The sequence below is a fragment of the Lissotriton vulgaris genome, unplaced genomic scaffold (assembly GCF_964263255.1).
Source record: "Lissotriton vulgaris unplaced genomic scaffold, aLisVul1.2 SCAFFOLD_3230, whole genome shotgun sequence".
Lineage (NCBI taxonomy): Eukaryota > Metazoa > Chordata > Amphibia > Caudata > Salamandridae > Lissotriton > Lissotriton vulgaris.
This window is the reverse complement of record NW_028244042.1, coordinates 109,573-131,565: the sequence shown is the minus strand read 5'-3', so window position 1 is coordinate 131,565 and position 21,993 is coordinate 109,573. Positions and strand designations below refer to the sequence as shown.

The following is a 21,993-nucleotide window of genomic DNA, read 5'->3' as shown; positions in this document are numbered from 1 at the left end:
CCCCGGTGATTCTTGTTGGCATGGAAAGTTTTGGGGCGATCTGTCAAACGAGGCATGAAAAAAAAGGGAGGAAGGTAAAAAAAAGTGTGTTTCCCATGGTACTTCCCATTGAGATTTTAGTTGCAATTACAGCCTGAACCTCTGGACCGATATGCTTCAGAGCGTGCTGGCTTCTCCCCATTTTTAAGGTAATTATCAAGTGCCACTCTTAGATCTTTGTGCTAGCGAACTGGATGGCAGTGGTATAATGGACTCCTTCTTCTTGGATAGAATGATGCAGGATGCTGGTACGCATTTACCAGTTTCCATTAAGGTGTCCACATTTCCAAAGAAAACTAGATATAAGGTTGTAGCAGATTTAAGTGCTAGGCTTTTGAGTTTCTACCCTTTTAATAAAATTTCTTCTGGCTGGGTGTTCCTTACGCTACAGGAGACCGGCTATTTAGGATTGACAATTCCATTGCCATAGTTACACTTTGGGAACAAGCCAGGTTTAGAGAGGTGGGACACTTTTTTCTCGAGGGTAGATGGATGACTTGGCTCGAAATCTTTGCTTGTGTAGTGAACTAGGCTCATGGCTCTTTCTTGGCTATCATCAGATTGTCAAAGCACATAATTTTGATCTTAGACATGATAGCCATACTATATTTCAAGCCCTGTTCAGGTCAAGGATGGCCGGAATAGGGAATTGGTACCGGTTAATACATCATGCAGAGCTACATCCAAATGATATTAAGAACATGCTTGCTAAAATACGGTTAACGACTCATTGTGATTTCTCAGGGAGAGATTGGCATACTATATCACTTTTAGGTCACAAGTCGCAGAGAGCGGAAAATTTGAAAAGGATCTCCTTTATCTCTCACTGGATGGCCTACTACGCCCTGGCGGTATTGAATAAAATATTACCGGCTCTCAATAATTACTATTTCCGTTGTAATAATCAGTATGAGGGGTGCTGGCTACACATCTTTTATTCCTGTCCTGGCTTAAGAAACTTTTGATTTAATCATGTGCTGAAATGTGATTGGCTGCCAACACTTCAGCCATGACATGTTGGCAGCCATCTTGGGACTCAGATTCAGTTGGGTCCCACAAAAAAACGTTAACAAAAAAAGAGACGGGGCAGGGTAGGAATACCTTGACCCCCGCGGCCTCTTTTCTCACCTGGGGAAAAAAGCTTTTTTATTTTTTATCGACTGGAGTCGAGCTGGATGAACGAGCTCCCACTGGGAAACAAATAAAAAAAGAAGCGCAGACTACAGCGCTTCTCTAATATTTAGCCCCCGGTGGGCCAAGTCCCAAGCGCATGAGGGATTATAAAAATGAGGGGTGTGCACGGGGTCCTAACATGGGGTCTTTTGAGCCCCGGGGACCGCCACCTACCTGGGGATTATCTTTTAACCTGGGGCACTGCTTGGCCTCCCTTGGTCCTGGGGACCACCACCTCCCTGGAGCCATATACATAAAATAAATTCGGGGGTGGGGGGGGTCACGTGGACCCCCTCAGCAACGGGGACTTCCACCTCCCAGGAGCATAAACACATATTGGAGAGGGGGGGTCTGTGCTGATCTCTGGGGACCACCACATTCCGGGGGCTTTCGATTGTTTCTTAGGAGGGTGATGGCGCGACCCCTCTCCAGGGCTGTTCCCTGCCCTGGGGACTGCCACCTCCCCTGGGGCAGGCTCTCCTAAGTTAAAGGAGTGGTCACGCAGCCCCCTTCTGGAACCAATAATGGCAAAGGAGACTGCCACCCCCCAGGACCGGCTACTGCTATGTCCCAGAGTGCTTACCCCTGGCACATAGCAATTTGCTGTGGCTTGGTGGTAGCTTTGACAGCCTCCACCAAGTCACAGCAAACACTCTCCTTCCAGCAAGCAAGAGTTGATAAATACTCTTACTTGCTGGAAGTGGAGCTTTCATCTGTTTCCATCACAGCCAATGCTGGCTCCCACAGGAGGCAGGGAGCCAGCAGGAACCGCAGGACTTTGAGGCTCCCCCACCCCCCATGGTCCCGGGGGAAAAAATCAGAAAGAGGCTAGATAAAGGTGAGAAATCAGCACAAAGAGGCAAGATAAAAGTGAGCAATTAGCAGATAGAGGCAGAATAAAGGTGGGAAACGAGCAGAAAGATGCGAAATAAAGGTCACAATGAGCAGAAAGAGGCACTATGAAGGTGAGGAATGAGCATAAAGAGGCAGAATAAAGGTCGGAAATAAGCAGAGAGAGACAGAATAAAGGTCAGCAACTAGCAGAAAGAGGCAACATAAAGTGTGTAAGTATCTATATGAGTAAGTGAGTGAGTGCATGAGTATCTGTTTATGTGAGTGAGTGGGTGGGTGTGTGAGTGACTGTATGAGCGAGAGGCTGGGTGAGTGTGTGAGAGGCTCTATGCATGAGTAAGTGGGTGGGTGCATGAGTATTTGTAGGGGTTTATGAGTGATTGAATGGATGTGTGAGTGGGTGTATGAAATGTTGCATTGGGATATGAGTGGGTATGTGAGTGGTTTTGTGGATGATGTCATTTGACATGTGATCAGTGATGTCACTAACCATTTCCTGAGTGATCTAATATGTAAAGTCATAAGCAGTGCATTGAGGGGCGTAAGTTATAGTTAGCTCAGGTAACTATAACTGCAGAATTTCTATGGTTTTGTATGAGGTAAATCTGAGCCTAACATTAACATCCCTATAACCTTTTTTTTCCAGTGAATATATATATATATATTCATATTGGGCCATGTGATCAAGCTTTGTAAGAGGCGAAACGCGTAATGGCGGCGGCAGGCTTGCTGGACAAGAATAAACACCTCGATTAAGCACTGAATTTGGGTCTGTTCTTTCGTCATTTGGATTCGAGGGCTGGGGCGGCTGCTTCAGCTGATGTGGCGAATTTATATATATATATATATATATATATATATATAAGCAACTTTTTCATCTGATAGAAACATCTAGCCGCAGATTCCTTACCTTTGAACAGATACCCAAGCAATACCATCCCTAGAGGAGGGACTGCGGACAAGTTTACCAAGTTTACACCAGGAAGTTCTACTGGTCAGAGCAGCCAAAATGGTCTTCCCTGTGGACATGACTGTCCAGGCAGTAGTGCTTGGAAAATCGTCTGCAGGGGTGCCCACGTTGCTGTCTGGCAAACATTGAGGGCTAGAACACCACGTTGCAAAGCCCTGGTAGCAGCCTTAGCTCTGGTGGAAAGAGCCCTTAAGATTTCAGGAGGCTGCTTTTTGGCCAGAGCATAGCAAATTTTGATGCAGAGGACAACCCATGGCAAGATGGTTCTCTTCTGCACCGCACAACCTTTCTTTGTTCCAACGTATCCCATTAAGAGCTAGTCATCCACTCAGAAAAAGGCAATTACAAACATATGCATATAAGCAAGAATATTAGCTATGTTAGTTTGCAGAAATACATTTGTAAACAGGTGATTGTGGTGCACAAGCCACTCATCCCACTCCGGTCGGGACTATGCCCTGTTCGAGATGAGAGCCAGTTGCTCGGTGTTCAGCCGCCGTATAAGCCCTAATCGGCCCCCAGATGTCTTTGAGACAAGAGGAGAGAGGCAATGTGGTAGAATAAACTTCACTGTTAGTGTTGCAGAATGCTAGACTGTTCAGCCAACTTTGTAGTGTGGGAACTGTTTTGCAGCCCCAATGTAGTGCGATTTCCCTTTTGGCCAGCAGCCAACTAATGGCGCCAAACCTCCGTATTCCCTTGGGGACGTTTACCACATAGCCTAATAATGCAATCTCAGGAGTGGCGGTGAGGGTCAGTTCAATCGTGCCTCCTAGTGCCTTTTGTACAGCCTCCCAGTAAGTATCTTGGGACATGTCCATGTGAGATGGGCAAAGTCAGCATATGAAGCATTGCATTTACGACACTTGTGCGATCTGGACGGGTCAAGCCTGTGGGATCTTGCCGAGATGACGTACATTCTACGCTGATATTTAAAATGGAGCAGGTTATGCTGGATATTTAAAGAGACTTCTTTCGTTACTGTACAGCACTTGACCCATTGGTCGTCCGTGATGGGGCGTCCTAAGTTGTCTTCCCAGTGTTTGCAGATCTTGTCGTTGGCGACCGCAATGATATGGGAGCTTGCCTTTCATAGCATAGATACAAGGTGTATCGCTCTCTGACTCTCGATGACCATGTAGAGAGGGGTGAATGAATCTGGTTCAATGGGAAAACCAGGCAGAGAGGCCCGCAGCGCTGAGCGGATTCGCCCCATAACGAAGCGATCCATGAAGGTGGCATTGCAGAAACGTTACTCCTCTGTTACCGAGAAGACATGTGCATCAGGAACAGGTCTCCAGCTTTAGTGATGTCGAATTTGGCCAAGGTACGCTGCACCAGTCTCTCCTCCATGATCGGCAGCCAGAGTGCATTGGGGATGGAGAAGGCCGATGAGTATAGTGTAGAAGTGCCTGTGACCCGCCTCAGTTTCTCCCAAGCCCCACTGGTGGTAGAGGCCGTCTGTATGTCGTTGTGGTCTCTGGGTACGCCCCTGGGTAATACTGCAGACAGGTTTCTGGACAGTATGAAATCTGCCTCAGGCAGAAATATGGGATCCTAGCGTCCGGGTGGAACCAAGCAAAGGTGTTGCTGTATTGTGCCACTAAGTATCATAGTTGGAAGTTGGGCATTCCAAATCCCCCTCTTTCACATGGAAGGGTCAGCACTTGCTAACGCTTGCAGGGCTGTCCGCCTCCCCAGACTAATCTGATAAGATGCGAGCATAGTGTTAAAAATAAACTGTTCGGTAGGGGTATGGGGATATTATTGAGGAGATATAAATATTTGGGGAGCACAATCATCCTGATTAGTGCTACTCTACCAGCAATGGACAGCGGTAATCGCCACCCTCTCACCACCTGAGCCTCGAGAGCGTTGATTGCTTGTTGCTAGTTCAGGCGGAGGATATGATTTGTGTCTAAATTAAACGTGGGCGGACAACTCCGTTCTGCCCAAGGAATATGCAGAATTTTGCCTGTTCTGTGTTCCGCTAAGTAAGCGGAGCCGGCAAATCTCTGCACACTCGTGGCGGAGCGGAGTTGGCCTCCCACCCGCGCTATTAAAAGTTTAAATACATCTATTTCAAGACCAACAATATTCCTTACCTTATCTTTTGGCATCCCCGGGCTGCCCTCTTCCGATCTCGCGACTTCTTCATGAAAACTGCGCAAGCGTGGGCACCCACGCATGCTCATTTCTCGCCAGGAATGCACATGCGCTGGCGCCCACGCAAGCGCAGTTTTCATGAAGAAGGCGCCAGAAGATAAAGTAAGGTGTTTTGTGGGTCTTTTTAAATAGATGTTTGTAAGCTTTTAATAGCGCGGGTGGTAGGTGGGTGGTGCGTAGCAAAGCTACGCGGAGTGTGCAGAGATAAATTCCATCTCAAGGGCACTTCACGTAGCCCCGCTACACCCACTGCGCCCAGCCCTAGACTAAATGGATATAAATGCCTAAATACTTAACGGAGTCAGTGCACCATTCAAGGGGGAATTCACACTCCCACTGCAGTGTGCTTGAGGTTAAAGGAAATATAACTGACTTGTGCCAGTTGATGCCTAGGCCAGAATGTTGTCCAAATCAGATTTTTTTCCCTTATAAGGGGTTCCATGTTAACGTGAGGCTCCCTGACATAACGAATGGTGTTGTACGCATAGAGTGAAACCAACAGAGGAACAGTGTTGAATTGGAGGCCCCTCTGTAAGTGTTTCTCCTGGAAATGTCGTATTACGGGGTCCTTAGCGAGAATAAAGAATAACGGAGACAGGGGGCAGCCTTGTCGAGTGCCACTAGATAGAGAGAAGGGGCAGGAAAGTGTGCCATTCAGGCGAAGCCTCGCTGAGGGGTGGGTATACAATAATTCAGTGGTGGCAATAAATCCCGTAGGCATCCTCATGCGGAGCATGATAGACACAAAGAAGGGCCACTCTAGGTAGTCGAACGCCTTTTCAGCATCCAACAAAATGGCGGCTTCTGGGACCTCAGGGTTAATCCTGTGTAGTATCGGAAAGAGCGTCCTGAGATTCAAGGAAGTGGGTCGATGGGGAACAAAGCCAGATTGGGCCGGGGAAATAATGAATTCCATCAGGAGGGACAAGCGCATGGCGAGAATCTTGGCCAGGATTTTTTGGTCTAAATTTAATAAGGACAGGGGTCTGTATGACCCACATAGCGACGGGTCCCTACCAGGTTTGGAAAGGAGTATAATGCCAGCCTTGCGAAGGGTAGGGGGCAGGATTTGCCGCTCAAGGGCCTCCGCATATACCTCAATCAGTTGAGGTACCATTAGGTCCTTATACGCCTTATAAAAGTCCCCTGTAAATCCATCCAGACCAGAGGCCGAGTAGCCTCGATGGCACTAATGACCTCATCCTCTAAGATCGGTTCAGCCAAGAATTCCTGCAAATTTTACTCTAGATAGGCCAATGCAATCTCAGATGGGCATGTTTCCTGTGCAGTGGGATCGCGCCCTACTCTAGAAGTGTACAGAGAGGTGTAATAGTAGAGGAATTCATCACAAATCTCTGATGTGTCTGTGAGTGTCTGGTCAGTGGAGGACCTCAACTCAGTGATGTAGGCTTCGCTGTATGGGGACGAAGCATCTGCGTTACTACCCGGCCCTGCCACTCACCTTTGCAATAACGGTGTTCAGTGTGAAACTTACCAAAAAAATGTATCTCACGATCTGCAGCCTCTCTGTATTTGGTGAGGAAGGCTAATAGGCGTGCAGCAGCCTCAGGGTTGGAACTGCTTATTGCAGCGCTATCAATGTCTCTCAGGTCTCGTTTCAGATGAGAGAGTGTCGCTCGCAGATCCTTTAGCACTCCGGTATGTTTGGCAATACAGACGCCCCTAATATATGCTTTAAACCCTTCCCATAGAACTGTCCAGGAGTCAACCGAGCCGGTATTGAGGGCAAAGTATTCTTCGATGGCTTTGTGCACCTCAGAGTGAAAGAGGTTGTCATTCAGTGCTCCACTAGGGAACCGCCATTGGCGCTCGTATCCATCTGGTCTGGGCAAACCAAGGAGTAGCTTAACTGGTGAGTGGTCGGAAAATGATCTCGAAAGGGTATCCATTAATTGGTACCAGCAGGATATACCAGGGGAAATGAGCCAATAATCTATCCTGGTCCAAGTGTTGTGTTGGCCGGCATAATCTGTGTAGTCAGTGGTGGAAGGGTTGCGCCTGCACCATATGTCAAAGAGTGATAATTGTTCACAAAGATCGAGGAGTGCTCGGCGAGCATGCGGTTTAGTGCCAGGGGATTTAGCTGTGCTGTCTAAGGTGGGGTTGAGGAGCAAGTTGAAGACACCTCCCACCAGCAACAGGACAGAGTCTAACTTTACAAGCTGGGCATGTAAGGAATTAAAACATTCTGGAGAATTAGTGTTTGGGGCATAAACACACACCAGGGTGACGCTGTGACCCATTATTGACGCTGTGACAACTATGTACCTATCCTTGCTGTCCCCAATGGTGGAACGGACACTGAAGGGCACCCTTTTATGAATAAGAATTGCTGTGCCACGGGAATAATTGCTGAAGTTGGAAAAATATCTATGTGAGCCCCAGTCCGATTTGGGCAGGTGAGTTTTCTGCCACAAAGCAATGTCGATGTTATGATGTAGCAAATAGTGAACGATATGTCTTTTTTTGCGGTTGTCATTCAGACCCCTGACATTCCAAGACAGCAGGGACAAACCAAAGGGACCACTAACATTACCTAACTGAGTCATCTAACAGTCTTGACATATATGACCAACATAAGCAATCGTTGATAAGTGTTAAAATGGGCAGCGAGCATAACAGTAAATAATTCAAAACGTCTGTACGAGGAAAGTTACGCCCCCACCCAACCTCACCACAGAAATAATGAGGCATGGCCCACATCAAACAACAAAACTTTATATACTAAGCAACTTTGAGCTGGAATGAGAAATCCCTGAATCGGTGTATCCATATCGCTAGAAACAGACCAACGGTGTACACCATGAGGGGTGGCAACGCCACGCCACGCCAGTCGACCAGCCACCTGAAACATTTCGTATTGATAAGTGTTATTATCCCAAGTTAGTTGCGTTAATAAAGGAACAATGTACAGTATGGATAAATCAGCCAGTGCCTGCACTCGAAAAAAGTTCCATGCTTGCGTTGGAGCCACTGCATGGAGGAGAGGACCTGTTCACATACGAGATCGCCCGGTTGTTGTTTTGCTTGTGTGCTTGGCAGAATTCCTATACCTCAGTAGGGTTGTTAGAAAATACGGGCCCGGCCATTGACATCGACTAGTAATCTAGCAGGGTAAAACATGCCACAGTTCAGAACCAAGTTCCTGAGGGTACCTTTAACCCCATTGTATTTCTGACTGTACTCTTGCACCATGAGTGTAAAGTCTGGATAGAGCGCTATTTTAGAGCCCTACCATGTGGTGTCACCACGTTCTCTGGCAAGGCGCAGGGCAGTATGATGGTCCCTGAAGTTCATGATACGTGCGATGATAGGTCTTGGGGGACAGCCCGGATTGGGCCGGGGGCCCAGAGTGCAGTGAGCACGCTCCACCACAAACCCTGGGATAAAGGACTCCCTCCCGAACATGTCATCGAGCAAGGTTTCAACAAAGAGGTCAAGGCAGCTGGTGGCTGTGGTCTCCGGCACCCCTAAAATGCGGATATTGTTGTGCCTGCTGCGGGCTTCAAGGTCTTCGTTCTTAATTGCCACATCTTTGAGAATGCGCTCCATGCGCACTAATCGTTTGAGGGACTGCGCAGTGCCATCCTCAATGTCCGATATGCGCTCTTCTGCCACATCCAGGCGCCTGTTTTGAACTTGAATTTTAGCCCTCAGGCTCTCGAGATGCTTGTCCAAGGTGTTAAATCGCCATTCTAGTGCCCTAAAACCTGCCCTCATCTCCTGCAGTAGCGAAGAGCATTGAGCAGAGGGGTCATCAACGTGGTCTGCGCCCTGGCTACCATCCGTGATGTTGGAGCTGCCCTCTGGAGCCTTCTCATAAAATTTTTCTGCTTAGGATCTTTGCGGGGTTGAGGGCAAAAGAGCAACAGCGCCCGGCGCACTCACCACCGCGGCAGTAGTCTGCTCCAGTCGGGCACCAGTCTCCGGTCGGGTCCACCTCTCAGCAGCGCCATGTGGGGAAGGCCTACTGCGTCAGCAGAAACTCGCTCCTCCCCATGATCCTTCCAGAGCCAGGAAATCAGTGGTGGGGATATCAAGCCGCAAGAAGAGGGGATCTGCGTGTTCGCCACATGAGGATCGATCCAATGGTGTCAAGCTGGATGAAATGTATTTATTTAATTTATTTATTTAATGAGTTTTAATATAGCGCTGGCATACCCGGAGGTATCAGAGCGCTTTACATGAGGATCATGAGTTACAGGTTACAAGTTACATTTTTTACAAAAGCATAGTCAAACATGGGATAAAAAAGCAATGTTTCTGAAATACGTCAGAGGGAGGGGGAGGAAGGGGACAAAACAGATACCACTATCTGCTTGAATCCACGTGTCCAAGTCATCACAATTTCCATTAAGTTGGGGATTGGGAGCAACAGGCACGACTGGATTTAAGCTGATGGCTGTGGTAGGACTGTCTGGCACTCATTTTTGGAGACCAGCACTTATTTTTCCTCATCAGACTTTGAACCAGAAAATCTCACGCGGAAAAAGAAGGCCGTAGAAGATGGAAAATATTTGACAAAGGGTGAAAGTAGAACCCTTCAGGAGTGAGATAAAGAAACAGGCAGTGTCTGGTGGCAGGGCCGGACTGGACATAGTGGGCACCGGGCGTTTCCCCGGTGGGCCTGAGGGGTGGGGAATGGTGTTCTGGCTGTGGGGGGCGGTTTTGTCACTGAGGGCTGGTTTTTGCGCCCCTGCTGTTCAGTCGAATTGCCAGGGCTGGTTTCTCTTACCAGTCCAGCCCTGTCTGGTGGTACACTAAAGAGCCATGAGTTGGTTTCAAGACTATGCAGCTTTAGTATTTGGCATGTCGACATTCAAAAGCACCTGCCACGGGCTTCTTAGCAAAAGTTTGGGTACCAGCCCTTATTCTTTTACAGATCTAGTTCTGGCAGTAGGTGCTCTGTGAAATACAGAAAGAGGAAATGATGTGGGTCTGGTGGACAATAAGCATGACAAGGGCTAGGCTGGAAGCAACATGGTCAGGAGAAGAAATTAATCCTATCAAGATGGAGGGCAGGTGCTAGGGAAGAAAAGAAACCTCACTGACATGGTACAGTTTCCTAGGAGATTTGGTTTGGGTGAGGCCGAGGTGGAAGATGGAGCTTAAAATAGGTGAAGGGGCACAAGAACTCCTTTCTAATAAGGTAAACTCTCCTAAAAGGAAGGAAAAGGTTGGGGGGCTTAGTAGAACCCTGTCAGCAAACTAACACATATAGGCCTAAGGGTAAAACTTTTTTGCCCAGAGCCAAAGTCTGCAGTCCTATAGCATTAAAGGGGTTTAGTTACTAATTGAATACCCATGTATGAATGATGTCAGAACTACTTTTAAGGTCTGCTGTAGGCAGCTTTAACTATCTGGAAGGGCTTGCGTAATCAGTTCTTCAAAATGTGCTATAGGGAAGACAGATAGAAAGTAGGGTCTGGGCCTTCACCTTTCATGCCTTGGCTTTCATGGGTTTTCATTGTTTGCCATTGCTATGATGGTCTGTTCATCCATGCAAAAGGCATTCCATAGACGTAAAGTTATCCTTTTATAGATTTTAGGTTTAGGAAGTTTTGGCTGTTTGGCTACAGTAGAATTTTCATTCACACACAGTGCTATTGACTAATCGCATATCATATTTTGTGATGAATGCAATTTTATAATATTCTTGTAAATAATGTTAATGTGTATTTTATAGTATGCTTTTATGGTTTTACTTAACCAAATCAAGTAAATTTGACTGACTGACTGACTAATCACCCTTGTGTTTTAAAAATGTGCAGTCAAATAGCATGTAGATGGATTTACAGCCTTTTTTTGTTCACAAAATTAAGACGTCTCTGCACATAGACTTTTAAATATACCATTAAAATAGTGAGCCCATGTCAGAAAAATCTACTAATATTTTGTTGTGTATGTCTTTTAATTTTTCCACTTACAAAGCAATCTTAATTCTCCACCTCATTATGTAACATTTGAGCATGCAGCTTCACTCTACTAATGCAGACTGTTCAGCACAGGGTACCAACTTCCAGCTTCATATTGTTGTGGATGTTGCTTATGTATGGGGGTACAGCATCGTGAGAGGGAGCGACTTGTATCACCAAGCAGTTGAGGGTAGGGTGGTTGGTGAGGAACTTTGGGTTGCCCATTGCTAGGTGATGGCAGCGGGCGATTGCCCTATTCACAGGAGCCCTGAAGGACATCTGTTTAGACCTCGTTGAATGGCTCCAAGCAGGAGACACCTGGCTGCAGTATGAGATCACTGATGCATATGTGTGGGATATCGCCACTGGGCTGGGATCACCCGGCAGAGCTTCAACACTGCGCAGTCATTTTGGTCGGCACCTTGGCCACGCCCCAAGAAACGAGCAAATCTAACCCAATTCTCCCCCCACTGCTAAAAGAGACCTTGCGTCACCTATGCATGGAAAAGCCATTCATGATCAGCTAGGCATTGATGACGGAGTTTGTCCGCCCTAGCATTCAGAGAACCTGCCAGATGTTGAACCATCAGGGATATGCTCTACTGTTCAAGCCATATCCAGAGATGCACAGCTTCTTGAAAAAGGGTCCATGACCCCACCCCGCCATGTTCATTATAGTACCACATGGCGGTGGTGGTATCTGTGAATACTTGAACCAGTTTTCCCTTTGAAATTGAAGTAAGAAAGGTTTTCAATGACAAGTCAATCACTGGGAGTTCCAGCACGTTGATGTGGAGTTCGGATTCTGCAAGAGACCATAGTCCTCTGATCTCCACCGCTCCCAGATGGCAGCCCCATCCCAGAAGTGATGCATCTGTCACTACTGTGTGGTCTGATTGTGGAAGGGAGAGGGTCTGCCTCTGACCAAATCACAGTTGGTTAGCCACCACTGAAGGTCCTGCAGTTCCCTTCAAGATCTCTACCATGTCTGGGAGATTTCCCAGGAGATGCACCCACAGAAACTTTAAATCCCACTGCAAAGTCCATATATGTCATCTGGCATGTATCACTAGCAGAATGCAGGAGGCAACGAGGCACAGCAGCCTCAGTCATTCTCACTGAATTCCAGGATAGAAGCTGAAACATCGATATCATAGCCTGAATATCCAGGACTCGTCTTTCGGGAGAATAGGCTTGAAACTACACGGTGTACAGACCCGCTCTGATGAAAGGGAGCTTCTGGGAGGAGTCAGGTGTGACTTCTGCACGTTGATAGTGAATCTCAGCGAATGCAGGAGGTTTGCCGTAGTCTGGAGGTGGTAGATGATACAGGATCAGAATGAGCCGTGCCCATGGCAACGCAGAGGTTTCTGAACTTGTGTGGTCTTGTGGCTGAGAAACGGCTAGCATGGCTGAAACCCCCTTCTATCGCCACAAAAGGGGCAAAAGGCAGACGAGTGGATGTTTGGCTACTGAGAGGCCCAAGGACTTGGCCATAGCCCATAAGTCCTTAATGTGCCATCAAAGGTCAGAAAAGTCAGAAGTCCTCAATTAGGCATGGCGTTGAACAGCTACCGTTGACGAAATCACTCTACTCAGCGAGTCAGTCATGTTGAGACCACAACAAATGGTGAACTTTGCTGCATCTCTCCCCTCTTATACTGCTTAGCAGCAGATGGCCTGGGTTTCCACAGGAACCTGTGGTAGCACTTGCATAACCATTTCCCACAGGGAGTAGGAGTAACGGCCCAATAGGCATGCTGGGTTCACAGACCGCAATGCATGCAGAGAAAAAAAAATTGCTGCACTGTCCAGCCTCTTGGATTCCCTGTCTGAGGGTGCGGCGGGGAACGCGCCATAAGAGGGAGTGGCTTGGACCACCAAGCAGTTGAGGGTAGGGTGGTTGGCGAGGAACTTTGTGTTGCCCATTGCAAGGTGATGGCAGTGGGCTTTTGTCCTATTCACTGGAGCCCTGAAGGACATCTGTTTAGGCATCATTGAAGGGCTCCAAGCAGGAGACACCTGGCTGCAGGACCTCTGTCAAGATATTAGCCTTAACTGTCACAGAAGGGAGCTGAAGGTCCAGGACCTCAGCTGCTCTTCGCGCCACCATAGCCTATTATTCTCCCTCCTCGAAGGCCATGGTAAGGGGAGAAAGCAGACCAAAATCTAGAGAGGTATCCTTTCAGATGGCCTCACCTAATTCCATGTAGCAGACCATGTGCTTATAAGGCTGGTCTTGTAAAGGGTCCAGCGACCCCTCCCAATCTCCCTCCATTGCTAGCCCTTCAGAATAAGGCTGAGGAACCTATGTAGGACCTAAGGACTCTGTCTGCATCAATTCGGCTCTGCCTTGTCTGGGATTAGAATGGGATTGGCGGCATAGGGAGTCTCGGGCCGGCGTCAGGGAAGCTTGCAATGGCACAACTGACATTGGCTGGATCCATGAAGGGGGGGCATCGGCGCTTGGGCCGGAGTCACCAGCGAGGAACCCAAAGGAGCTCCCTCTGAGCCACCAGCTCCTGAAGACGCATGTATAGGGTCTGACCACTCAAATATGAGGCACATCACATCATCAAATTCTTTGAGCTGGGTGGGGGTCGCTCCAGATCCCAGGAAGTCGGGGAAGCACTGAGCGAACCCCAAGACTACTCCGTTGTGTCGGCCAACGGATGAGGAGAAGTTGAACCACATTTTTACTTTTTATGTTTTTTGTGCTTCTTACTTGACCAACTCGACGACTGAGTGGGAGGATGAAGACGTGCCTAGACCTTTCTCTTGACCAGAACCATGAACAGGACCTCTGAGGAGAACAACAGTGTTGAGCACCAGGCTGCAAGCAGCTTTAGGGACAGCTCCCTCAAAGCTTTCAGAGCCTTCACATGGCTGTCGGAGGATTCCTTTGAGTTGTGGTCGCTCTCCAGGCACCAGAGACAAACCAGGTGAGGGTTCATCGCTGACATGACACGGTGACAGGCACTGAACGGCTTGAACCCAGAAGTCTTCATGGACATGTTAGGAAAAACCTCAAAACAAAAAAAGAGGTTGACAAAATGTCAAAATAAGCCTGACAAAAAGTGACAGAGGCTAGCTCTCTCCACGAATCTGATCTGGCTGGCGCAGAAAGAAAGAACTGATGTCTGCTCTACAAGGTCATGCCTATACGGGTTACGTGGATGTCACAATGGCGCAGATGATGACATCACGCAGAGCCGACCTATGCCACCTACCAGTCCCGGACTGGGAACACAAACCAGGTCTGGCAATTCAGCACCACCGGCCCTAGTGGGGAGTGTGCTGGTGAGCAGCAGTGCCTCCTCTTTAGCACTACTACCGGCCACTTTAACACCACTACTGTTGCTTTTTTAATAGGGGGGCCAATGGTGCAGTGCTGCTGCAAAACCAGCCCCTACGGCTCAAAAACCGGCCCTCATCCTTCCGGCCCACCGAGAAAACGTCCAGTGCCCACTATGGTCAGTCAGGCCCTGCCACCTACATGGAAAATAAGGAAAGACTCAGAGAGTTGACTATGAACAACCTTATGGAGAGTGATATCAGATGGTTATGTTTAATAACACACATGACTAGTTTGAGGAGTTAGGAGTGTTAGCATAGCAGGAGAGATGTTCCAGTCATTGGGATGTATATGAATTGAGTCTGGGTAAAACTTTTGTTTCTAAACATTTGCTGTGTATATAATTCATATTTATTGTTGTGTTGAATGCTGCTATTTTTGTTTGGTTATGCATGTAGTTGAGGCTCTTGATGATAGGCAGCAAGCTCGAAAATGTATTGAGAGGTTTTTGCTCTAATGAGTCTAATAAATATATGAAGAGAATTAATTCAAGACATAAATATTTACTTTAAAAATCAAATAAAAATTAGGAACAAAGAGCAGTTTCAGAGGAGTGCAGATTAGATAAGTGGAAAAACTATCTCCAAAAGATGATGTATTTGTTACTCCTAGGTCCTGGCAACTCAGTGAGGTATAGTGAAGAGACAAACTTAAAACAGACCTGAATAAGAAATGAATGCGGTGGATGTGCTGACAATAAGATACACAATTTAGATTTAGAAAATCACCAAACAAATGTAGGTGGGACTGGTGGAGATACAATTTGTTTTTTTAAGGCTGATTTTATTAAGAACAAACAAGAAAAAGAACAGCAATACAATGAATATAATAAATCCTTTTTAACAATAAAAAAAAGAAAATCATACGGAAAGCAAATATACATATATTTTTGTATTTCCTTTCCCTATGATTTTCTTTCACGTATATGACACTGCCTAAATATCGGCGGGTGCCTAATATACCCATGTACCACTGGGCGATTAAGCTACAAAATATGGACATTTTAACAACAGGAAATTTGCAGGAGTTTGGTCCTGCAGTGTCTCCCTCAATCTATGAGCTCATGATGGGGGAGGAAGCCAAAGGACTTTTTTTGAAAAATCTTGAACCCAGCTACTACAAAAAACAAAATTTAAGAGAATGGCGACAAGTGAGGGAAAATTAAACTGCCTAACCATAATTTCTATACACTGCTGTATTCTGGGGGCCTCCCAGGACTATTTCATGATCCAATAGTAAGGGTTTGGGGCCAGAAAGGTATTCGATGTTTGGGCAATTTGTTATCTAATGATACTGTGATGTTTGCTGAGCTACGGGAGAAATTTGGGATTCCCATGCAACATTTTTTTTAATATCTCAAGATTAAGGATTTTTTAAATAGACGTGAGAAGACAATGGGAGTAATGAGTTGGATACTTATCATCGAAGTTATAGGTAAAAGAGCTAGGATTGGTGCTATATATGAATTGTTGATGCAATATCTCCCGGACAATCTAGACACGCAGAATGCGAGGTGGTAAAGGAGATTAGGATTGGAGGGAACGGTTTTGCAAGAATCTTTGGAAATGAGCGGTAGGAGTATTTTTAATGGCCAGTCTCAAGATTCAGCATTTTAAAACTGTATTTGAGCTGTATTATATGCCAGATAAGGTTTTTAAATGGGGAAAGAGGCAGGATGACTGCTGTCCACATTGTGGGGAGCTGGAGCGGAGATCGTACATATGTTTTTTTCTGCCCAAAGCTAGGACCCCTATATCTGGATATGACAGTTTTTGGATGAGGTGATTGGAATCCAAATAACAATCAACCGCCTATTGGCACGCCTAGGAGTAGTAGAGAACTTGGCAGGTAACGAACTGGTAAAAAAGGAGGGCTATCTCTAATTTATTACCATAGCAGTAATACATATGTGTGTTGCTACAAGATGGCTTAATCTGGAGCCCCCCACTTTTTATGAATGCAAATCTAGGTTTTTAGCCATTTATGTTTTAGAAACTAAGTTGGATGAGTTTAATGGTCGGATGGTGCAAAAATGGGGGGCCCAGATATGGAGTTCAGTCTCTTAATGGCTGAATCAGGGCGAACCATAAAAACTTGCTTGTAAAGTATGCAAACTTGCTCTCTGGTGTCCTGTGGTACAGAATACATATAAATTATATGAGTACTCTTCGATACACTGGGCTTTTTTCCAGTTTATACATGTATTTAGGTGAAGCACTAGCACTTTATATCAATTAACTACCCAAATATATTTTAATATATTTATTCTTTTTATCTCTCTCCTGGTAGCTGCTGTTATCTCGTATAAATTTGAGCTATTTTGTATAATTTCTAATGTCTCATGACATTTTTTTGTATTTTTGTTTTACAGATTGATCGCTAGGATCCTGCTGCTGCTATTGTCCATCATGTGTCTGTTGTATGATATATGACCCCCTTTTAGAGCGTCAATTTGTATCATTTTTCAGATCTTATATTGAATGCTATTTAATCAGTTTGTTGCTTAAAAGCTATTACTGTGTTTGTTGGATGAAATAAGGATGAAAACTGTTACCTTGCTGGACCTCTGATGTATACTCCAAGAAAATCAAATAAAAAAAGGGAAAGCAAATATATAAGAAAGATATAAATATCATGCTGTGTACAGATGAAAAATACAAAATATAAAACGATAAAAGGAGGGAAATCAGGGGGAGGGGAACAATATACAATTACTTTATAATATTAAGAGTAGAAAATATAATAACAAATAAAAAACTGTAGGCATAATAATAAAACGCACTAAATAAGTTATAAATATAAAGGTATAAAGATCCTCTAATAATATAAAAAAGGCAATAAGGTGAAATTAAGGTGCCTTCTGTACTTCATCTTATGCAATAATAATGATATCAGCAGAGGAGGCAGAAAGGGATACGTACGTAGTTCATGGGAGCCATAAGAGATCCCTTTAAATAACCAGAAATATAGGAGAAACATAATTAGTGTCTAATCTATGATGAAAACACACAGCATTCCACCAGGACCTAAAAGAAACTTTATCAGGTTGTTGCCAGTTTGAGGTTATTAAATGAAGAGCAACAGCTAACAGTAAATCTTAAAATTCGGTGATGACTGAGGCCACTGAGGTGACAAAGTGCCTAAACATATATTAATTAATGAAAAAGAAACATTAACTCTAAAAAATCTTCTTGATTTGGATGCAGACCATTTGCCAAAACTGGCAAATAGGGGGGCACTGAAATAATATATGTTTTAAATCGGCAGCAGAGCAGAATTAGGGCCAACAGATAGAAGACATTGTTGATGAAAAAGATGCTAAAGTCACTGGGGTAAATAACAAACGCTGATAAAGAGATACAATTTCTTGATTCCCATTCAAACCTATAATTAGGCAAATCTCTTTGTGGGGAAAGTGTGAAAATCTATGAAAGGATTCTATCAGGAACCAGATGAAAAAACAGACAGCAAAAACAATCTAAATGAATTCTGATTGCCAAAATGGTGAACTCACAAACATCTTCCTTCAAAGGTTTTAACCAATGGTAAAGTCCTACGTCCAGGCACACATTCCTCAAATATTGCAGGCATCAGTTAAATTGCTATTCAACCGTTAGTAGTGGTATATTTCGAGCACAGTGTATGTCAGCAGGTCAAGGAAGGTGTCAAAATATTTGTAGGGAACTATTTATGTATGGTAGATATATGAGGAGTGTGTCATCAGATGCTACCAATTGAATTGACATTATTTCTCATATGGAGCGATTCTTTACCATGGATGTTTTATTACAATGAGTAATACGTAACTGGCCAAAGGTAGAATGAATAGTCCTCTACGAGCAGTGACTAACTAATAACTTTATCATTCCTTGTCCCTTGACCACAGGTGATCGTGTGGGGAGATTATGGGCGCATGGATCACAAGTACTTCATGGGGATGGCACAGATCCACCTGGAAGAGCTGGACCTGACGAGCATGGTCACTGGATGGTATAAACTCTTCCCCACCTCCTCCTTGGCAGACTCCAGCATCGCTCCCCTCACCCGCCGCCTCTCGCAGTCCTCCTTGGAGAGTTCCACAAGCCCATCCTGCCCTTAAATTTCTCTTGGTGAGAGTTCAGGAGAAGCAGGGGGTGAAAATTACAGAGAGCACAGAGCACACTATGCTGCTGATCCAAAAGCGCCAATATTTAGAAATAATACAAGACCCACCAGAGAACTCAGCAATCAAAAGCATCCACAGAGAGCCACCCTTCCCCGCCCTCTCCTTTGCTCTACCAGTGTACCCTCTGCCCACAGAAGACTCCACCACAGGCATCTCTTGGGCTACTTCTCAAGAATATCACACAGCCACCAAGAAATGTATAAGACTGTTATTTCAACCACCCCAATCGTAGGTGGAAGTGAGATGTGACGTGGCAAGTGCTCAGCCTGGTTGGCTACAATCAGGAAACATTCACGCCCACGCCACTACCATGAGCATGTTATACCATTCAAGCACACTTCGTTATCCTTTCTCCTTATTCACAATGAGAAAGGATAGGGAAACAATCCTGGAATATGCATTGTATGTAAAGATATATAGAATGATATGTGCATTTGACAGAATTATGGGTTAAATTGTTTATTTTTCAGATAACCCAATTTTGTTTTTTCTTTTTAAGGAATGTAGCAACTGATGTAGCCTGCCACAAACTTAATTTTTATGTACAACCTGCTGCATAATCTGTGTGGGAATCCTCCATTCTTGGGCATGAAGTTGACAATAGTTACTCTCTGCTCTTGTAGCTCCCGCAGCACAGATTTAGCAGCGCCAACAAGCAATTCTGTTTACTCTTAGTTTTCTTTGTATTTATGTGCGAGAGTGTGTATGTGCAGCATGTAGCCAACCACTTCCCCAGTGACTGTACCGCTGGGTAAGGTGGGAAGAGGGGTCAAAGAAGCAGCACAATAGCCCCACCCCTTATTTTCACTTAAGTGCATTCTGGAATTGTCATGCTCAACATAGAAGAAATGCTTTGCACACACAGCAGAGGACACCTTGCATGACAAAAGGGATCAAAGTTCTAACTGTTGTGCAGAAAAGAAATGACAGCATTTTCAACTGGGATCTGCAGGTTTTACCTCCCTTCGAATGTGGGTCACTCTCTCCACACACCATCTGCAGTTTCCACTGCCCACCCCTCCATCACAAGATCCCCAAGATCTGTTCAATGACTGGTGGTGACAGCATCAACTGAACAAAAGAGGCCGCATTCATGTAGCATTGTATGATGGGACAGGTTTTTAATCGCGAAGGTGCCTATGAACTTCTGCCGAACACTCAGGGGTGACACCACTTGGAACTGCAGTTCCTTTGTAGATACTATGGCGACTGTTTTCAAAGTATGCAAAGGTGAGAATCACAGATGAGTAGCATTAACAGACCTGTAATGTTGGCTTGGAGTCTAAGAAAAATACAGTTCAACATCAAGCAAATAGAGCAAAGGTCATTTCCAGTAGGAAAATATCTATTTACTAAAAGATTAAGCAAAGACCCTGTGATTGGATCAGGAGATTAAATAAAGTGTCCAGGAGAGAACAGTCGGTGAATTGATAGGACTACCGATAGATACTCAAAGGCTAAAGACTGGTGCACAAAGGGGTGAAAGAGAGGCCCCGGGAAAGGATGACTGGTATTCCAAAAGATCAAACAATCTCAGAGACAGAAATGTCTTTCCAACAAATGACCAAAGGGCATCTGCAGCACCAGAAGGACCTTTTGGAACTATAGTCTATGGCTGGAAGAGTGCATGCATTGAAAGATCAAATGGGATGTTGGTGATAAAAGTACAGATCTGCCAAAAGATTTCATTGACACTAATATTCCTATTTTTTCTACTAACAGAGCAAGGTTGCCCCGATGACAAAAGAATTGTCAGTAGATAAAATTGAATATGCCCAATGGAATGCTGTGATTTGCCAAGATAGCCAAGAGAGACTCTAGGATAGGAGCATCGGGAGATCAAATGCAACCTCAAAGACAAAAGAATCGAATTTCTGCTGATTAAACAGTTTTTAGAAGACGTGATATTTTGCAATGATAACATTTTAAATGAATAACGTGGCGGCCTTCGCCAGAGTCATCAATGACTGGCCTGGAAAGGATGCACTTTATTGCCTAACCCGGGTGTAGTACAATTATTGGGGACGCCGCTCACAAAAAAGACAGTTCTATTGCAAGAAGCACAACAATTTCTATATGCAGTAAATATGATCCCCACAAAAGTGATCACCAATAAGCACACCGACGATTGCCAAGAAGGTCAAACATGAACTTGTACACAATTGTTTCGCTTCTCCTGCACTTTTCATGATGCTGCACATGCAAAGAGCTTTATATGGTACACAGGCATATCGGATATCATTTTAGATAGTGATGAAGCTCATCAAATTAGAAAAGTGATAGCAACAAGAAAGAAGACATTACACGCTTCTGCACTGCTAGACTGCACAGACCTTCGACCTTAGGCAACAGCTACCTGCCTACACACAACAGAGTATCCTATTCAAGTCCACCACCACGGGGAAGCGCTTTATTTAATGTGGCAAACAAACTGACACCAACGCTTTGCAAGCGATATGCAGTATTGTTGAAGAAGTAGAGGCTAAGGAAATCCTAGTGAAGTACTATGCTGAAGAAGACATCCCTGGCTCCTAAATTATTAAGTCGCCCCTCAAAGAACTATCAAAGTGGTGAAAATGTAAAGCTGTAGAGCCAAATTCAATTTTATATTAAGGCTGATACCAAGATCTTGTGCAAACATCCAAGGTGCTACGAAAAAAGCAGAAACAGTGGCACATTGAAGAAAGAAAATCTACTAACCCTAGTAGGGACCTGAGTCATGTAAGGCAAGAAAAAAATGGGTCCTATCGGGAGCTAGAACAGCTACTAATTAACCTAGAATTCTTTGGACGAGACAAAATAAATGCCTCACCTTGTAGCCTTGGGAGATTCATAAATGCAGAATGTGCAATCAGAGTGGAAAGATAACAAGACAAACAATAGTTCGATGTATATTATGTAGAGTTTGGTATATCAATATTGGGCTACTGTTTGCCTTGCAAAAAATTGAGTTCTTAAGGTGTACCTCTAGCTCCACATAGGTTCCATTATTTGATCAACATAGAAAGTTCAAACTGCTGAAATTGTTGGGTGATTTTTACAAAATGCTCTACTGTATCTCACTGTCTGAAAAGTGCTCTAAAAATCGTGCATTCCCCGAGGAGCAAAAGTGTACGGAGAAAGTGGCTACTGCATGCAAAGCCGACATTGACTTGGCTTTAATTTGTTGGTAGCCCGGACCTCTGTGGACTCCTCAGACATGGACTGCAATTCTTACATGACTCTCTGGGCAGAATCAGGTGTTGTTTCTCTCAAAAGAACTGAAGAACCCGTTTGTCAAACAACTCATCGCTTTGGTACAAAAGGCCTCGACATCCAACTGTTCTCTTGATTCCTC

At 45.0% G+C, this 21,993-nt stretch overlaps 1 protein-coding gene across 1 annotated transcript in view; it reads left to right on the top strand.

Annotated features, from left to right (window-relative positions):
- Positions 1-20,940, top strand: part of LOC147668174 (regulating synaptic membrane exocytosis protein 3-like) — a 129,526-nt gene extending 108,586 nt beyond the window's left edge. The window contains exon 5 of the mRNA XM_086948726.1: positions 18,378-20,940. Coding sequence (XP_086804852.1) covers positions 18,378-18,590 — 213 coding nt within the window. The 3' untranslated portion in view covers positions 18,591-20,940. The remainder of the gene's footprint in view (positions 1-18,377) is intronic.
- The last annotated feature ends 1,053 nt before the right edge of the window (positions 20,941-21,993 follow it).